This window comes from Bison bison, unplaced genomic scaffold (genome assembly GCF_000754665.1).
Source record: "Bison bison bison isolate TAMUID 2011002044 unplaced genomic scaffold, Bison_UMD1.0 scf7180017864254, whole genome shotgun sequence".
NCBI classification, from domain to species: Eukaryota; Metazoa; Chordata; class Mammalia; order Artiodactyla; family Bovidae; genus Bison; species Bison bison.
This window is the reverse complement of record NW_011494826.1, coordinates 29,786-35,632: the sequence shown is the minus strand read 5'-3', so window position 1 is coordinate 35,632 and position 5,847 is coordinate 29,786. Positions and strand designations below refer to the sequence as shown.

Sequence of the window (5,847 nt, the reverse complement as noted above, 5' to 3'; positions counted from 1 at the left end):
TGACAAATGTTTATAAGAGATGAACTGATTCTAAATAACGATTCTAATTAAAATGGAGTCTTTACCCAGGTAATAGAAATTACAGTTTTCATATTGCTGTGTTGTTTTGTGTGTGTGCGCTCAGTCTTGCTCAACTCTCTGTGGACTCCATGGACTATAGACCACCAGGTTCCTAAGTCCATGGAGTTTTCCAGGCAAGGATACTTCAGTCAGGTTGCCATTTACTACTCCAGGGGATCTTCCTCACCCAGAGATTGAACGTATGTCTCCTGTATTGGAGGCAGATTCTTTATCACTGTGCCACCTGGGAAGCCATTTTATATTATTAAGTTCATTTAATTCTGTCTCTTTCGTCTTCTCTTATGCCCTCTTCCTTCAATGGACTCTATGGGAGAGGGAGAGGGTGGGAAGATTTGGGAGAATGGCATTGAAACATGTAAAATATCATGTATGAAACAAGAAGAAAAAAAAAAAAAAAACATCTAAGCCTCTATTTAAACTCCACATAAATAAGCATGGTTCTCTTGGGAACTTAAAGTTACAGTTAACAGACTTAGATATAGATTGCCTTAGATTAATAATTCTAACCATATGATTTTAATAATCAGTGAAAAGAGAAAAGTCAAAATGTGAATGCAGCAAATCAACTATTTTACAAGATGGGTCTAAAGTTAGTGGGGAAATGACATTTGTATAGTCTCTATAAGGTACAGTATACTTTGTCAGACACTTAAAAGTAACCTGGCTATTTTAGACATACCAATAAATCTGTTCACATTAAGTAATTACAGGGTAAAAACGAAAATGCAAGAAGATATTAAAGCACATACAATATTATGTATGCATCATGAACTTAATTTGGAATTCTTTGTGTTTTATAAAAAGTGGGAAGGTCAAAAGAAAAAAAAGTGGAGGTGTAAGAACTGAAAGAACTTCAATTTAGAAAAAGACATGAACTGCAATTATCTTCCTGTGCCCTATTTAGAAAACATCTTGAAGCCACCTCTCCATGTTAAAAGAGAAGGTATTTATTGACTATATTTTTATCTTTCCATTAATTAGTTCTGCTTCAGAACTTATTCATTAAACACCTTAACACTTTTGACACACTAAAGAATTATGGAGCTACCAAGAGACCGTTGAGAGGCAAAGATCCAAGGGAATGAACTGCACCTGGTTTTTGGATTCAGAGATTTTAATTAATTTTAAAATGACCTCACCTCTACTTTTCAACTGGCAAATAAATCAGCGTAAGAGAGAGCAAGGCCTACTTATTTTTCCTATCAGATCAACTTAGACAAATCCATTTTTCTGAGGTATATACAGATGGGGGGGAGAATGCTGTTTCTGTCTGACCTTTACAAGGGTTGTGATATAATAGAAAAGAGTTCAGTGCTAAAAGTCACAATTCAGCTGAAGATATAGTAGTTACAAATATCTGTGTACCAAATAACACAGTAATAAACAGTATAAATAGCAAACTATGGGAAATACAAAGAGACATAGATACAACACATTAATAATAAAATAACACGTCACTCTCAGTTCCAGTATAGATCAAGAGGAAAAAAAATAAGTAAAGACACAGAAAACCTAATTAACTTACTCAATAAGATAGAAAACCTTGATATATGCCAAACTTCATGTGCTGATAACTTTTACAACTTTTCATTAAGTTTGCAATTATTTCAAAATTAGGCTACAAAAAAATTAGAAATAAGAAAAAAATAGGATTATAAAAAGAATGAACAGTCAGCACAGTGTCAGAAGTGATGTGGATGAGTTACTCCTTTTCCCTCCCTATCCTAAAACATAGTTAAACATCTTAAGTGTTAAATGAAAAATAAAAATCCTTTTTAGTTATGAAAAAAAGTATTGCTGGCTTAGAAAAGTCTGAAAACATGCATCCTGGGTGGAAGTCACACTGTGAAGTCACACAACAGAGCTGGCGAGACAATCTACAAGTCAAGAAGCTGGTTCATTAAGAAAGATCCTTCTGGCAGGTTCCATACCTCTTAGATGAAGCACAGGTGGCAACAGACACAAGCTTCAACAGGCTCATAGATGGAACCTATAAGCCATACGAGCACAAGAGCATATCTGGACCATGGCAGACACACTCCTTGGGGCATGTGGTGCAAACATCTCTCACATGTGACATCACACACCGTCTCCTGCAGAAATTCACTATGAGTCCACACTCCTACTCCACAATCTCCTCAGACTGCCTTCCTGCCAGATTGGTAGAAGGTGCAACACCAGGGCAGAGTTCTCAAAGTTCTTATCCACAACTATCTTGTCATTGATGATTCAAATCACAGACACCATGAGGATGTGACTTTGGCCAGCACAAGGCAATGGCACCCCACTCCAGTACTCTTGCCTGGAAAATCCCATGGACAGAGGAGCCTGGTAGGCTGCAGTCCATGGGGTCGCTAAGAGTTAGGCACGAATGAGCGACTTTACTTTCCCTTTTCACTTTCATGCATTGGAGAAGGAAATGGCAACCCACTCCAGTGTTCTTGCCTGGAGAATCCCAGGAACGGAGGAGCCTAGTGGGCTGCCATCTATGGGGTCGCACAGAGTCGGACACGACTGAAGCGACTTAGCAGTAGCAGGGCACCTACGCGACCCTTTGAGCCTCTCCAGCGTCATGCCTTCCCACACCCCCGCCCCCGCACTTATCTCTTTCTTGGAAGATCACTTTCAGGGCAAAAATTTTTTTTTAAACAGAAACTTTTGATTGCCTTTTGGCTGAGCTAATCTTTGTTAGAGACCCACAGAATAAAGGGAAGAAAAATTGCCAGAGAGGTATACATGTAATTTAACTCATTAAACCAAGAGATGAAAAGTGTCTGAAATGTTCAGATTTTTGAGGAGGATAAACAAAAAGCATTCATTCAAAGAAATAAAATATGACAGATATATGATGAGACTGGACCAATACCCAGAGGCCCTGTGTTTATTTTTACTGTGTCATTGGGCAAAACTAGCTACCATTTTATTTTAAAATGAAAAGAAAATGCATTTTGTCTGTTTCACTGAGCAAATGATTCCAGCTTAGCAGACCTAGCCCAGAGGCACTGCACTCAGGGCTTTCTCAATCCATCTTTTTAGAAAAGAAACTAGCAAGGTGAAGCCGCAATGAAGAAAATGGGGCAAAACAAATGACAATGAGTGCACAGTCTAGGAAATTTATCACAACAATACTCGTTTTATTATATTTGATGTCTGCTATGCCACCCACCATTGACATGAACATGTAGGAAAAAATACGCCTGTTTTGGGCTTGTGTTTTAACATCTTCTTTAAGCAAACAAGAATTGTTGTAGTGTGTATATGCTACATTTTACCACAAAGGATTGTTCTGGTGAAAAGTACACTTTTTATGAAGTATTACATAACTCCTTTATGCTCCAGGAAACAAAGCAGAACACACACTAAGCAACATTAAACACACCCAGAGTGCTGATTCTAAGAGCTACATGCATTTTTCCAACCAAACAAAAAAATTAATAAAAATAGCTTCTAAAAGAAATTTACGCATAAATGTAATGTTATTTCTCAACAGTTAAAGTTTTACAAACAATAGTGTTCAGTCATTTGCATCCTTGAACTAATTTTTGTAGCCCTTACAAATTTACTGAACCTATTTTCTTAGGAAGAGTCATAGTTTCTCAATTCTCGATTCTGTCTTTTTCAGGTAATTGTGCTTTTTGAATCAATCCTTCATTTGGGGGCTGGATTTTGCTTTTGCAGTTTCTAAAATACACCAGTCAATCTTTTACTTATGAGAATAAGTAGCATTCAAGTTATGGTAGGTTGACCTCAGTAGCTAAAAAATCCAATAGCTTAAAAATTGAGCTCATTTTTCATGAGACAGAAGCCATGAAAAATGTGATCAAAAGAGAGCTGACATCCTACAATTCTAACTTATTTTACTTGAAAAAACACAAGAAATTATTCTCCTCTGGCCTCATTATTGCTTCCTTTTTTATCTATGTGGACTTCATGCTGCAGATATTTGATCAGAAAATGATCTAACATATCATTTAGCAATTTTTACCAAGATAAAGTATAAAATGGATTACACTGTCCCCAAACATGCAATTTTTTAAAAAAATTTTTCACTCACATGTACTGTCACTGCCTTTTTTAATTAGCACAACTATATCAGGTCTCTAAATTTTAGAACAAATTTATTACTAGCTGAATAATTTTTCTCACTCATAAATATAGATGGGTAGAACCAGCTTTAAAAACCTAAGTTTACTTGCATTGTGATCATTTCAATATAACAGGTCAAATTCAAATATCTCCTCATTACTTTCTGCTCATTACTTAGGTCCATTGCAAGAAAGCAGAAAGATCTGGGGAAAGATGATCTGTACTCAAGTACTAATTCTCAGGTAGCTAGCTGAACCAGCCACTAAACTGGTTGGCTATTGTTGAATGTATAAAGCCTCAGTTTATACATCTCTAAAGGGAAGTGTTGATCTGCAAAGGTTCTGTTGTCCCTCTGAGACAAATACTGTAGGTTACTAACCTGACAATCATTTCACAAGCCATTTTCACACTTACCAACATGGAAGTTCAGTCACCCTAGGCTGTGATCACCTCTCGTTTAAAAGGCATTGTCGTATTGCTGCCAAAGAAAGTTTAATCAAACCCAGTGCAGCCCATTAAGCTATGACCAATACTAATGTTCCTTGCTGAAATGGCATTACTAGTTTTCACTGAGATTCATCATCTCATTAGTGACCCAATTTCCAAAGTCACCCAGCAAAGGAAATTTCTCTTAAGAAACCTGAGAAGTAAAAACCTCTAAAACTGTTACACGTTTGCTACTACATTAGGAAAGTTCACAGTACCTAAAATAGCCACCACCTCATCATCCTGGATGACTTCCAAGGATCCTGACACCACAAAGCAGAGGGCATCCACACTTTCTCCAGCATGGTAAATGAGGTCCCCAGGAGCACAGTGAATAGTTTGGAATTCTACTGCCAAGGCTCGCAGACACCCATCGCTGGCCAATCGAAAAGCAGGATGTTCATTAAAAACCTTCCGGTTTAGATGAACACAGATATCAGCTCTCATGTCCTTGGGACAGATGGAGAGGACCTGAAGAAAGTGAGAGATGAATAAGTAAGAAAAAAGAGAGAAAGACTATTTCCAACAAAAAGGAATCTGACAAATACTTATTGACTACGGCACAGTCTGCAAAATGCTGTATTGAGGAAAAAAGTAACAAGACACAGCTCTGCTCCGAAAGATCTAATAATCCAGTGAGATGGGCTGATGAGCATATGGGCTATTACAACACAGCACCATGTAGTGACTCTCTGAGTGGGTATGGATCTCATCATGGATCGAAGACAGTCTCAAGACAGCTGGGAAGAGTCTCAGAAAACAATGTATTACAATGTCATCAAATAAATAAAACAGGTCATTAACTTTCATTTCAGTCTAGTTGCTACTTTATAATTATTTTCATAACTACTTCAAAATTCAGGATAACAGACCTTACTACATATTGGAAGTGGATTCATATTAACCAATTGCAAGACAACAAAATCAACAAAAGCATCATTGCATGTGTCATGCAACTTGACATGGCTGATAACAACTCCACTCTCCATATGTTTTCTTCACTCTGAAATATTTTTATTTTACTAATAAATTTATGTGCAGGGAGCAAAAGCATATTCACCAGCCTTCTGTAAGGCTTAAAAAACTGGCAATGTCCATGCTGGCAGAGGTGGGCACTGCAGGCTGCATGGTAGCCCTTGCTCGTTCAGGTCTTTGACTCCTAAAGACTGCTGAGAGCAACAGCAGAATTCAAGC

General features: G+C 37.5%; 1 protein-coding gene across 1 annotated transcript in view; it reads right to left on the bottom strand.

The window, feature by feature from the left end:
- Positions 1-5,124, bottom strand: part of LOC104994246 (potassium voltage-gated channel subfamily H member 5-like) — a gene marked incomplete at its 5' end in the record, with an annotated part of 100,167 nt that extends 95,043 nt beyond the window's left edge. The window contains one exon of the mRNA XM_010847761.1: positions 4,872-5,124. Within this exon, the coding sequence (XP_010846063.1) occupies positions 4,872-5,124 (253 nt within the window). The remainder of the gene's footprint in view (positions 1-4,871) is intronic.
- Between the last annotated feature and the right edge of the window lie 723 nt (positions 5,125-5,847).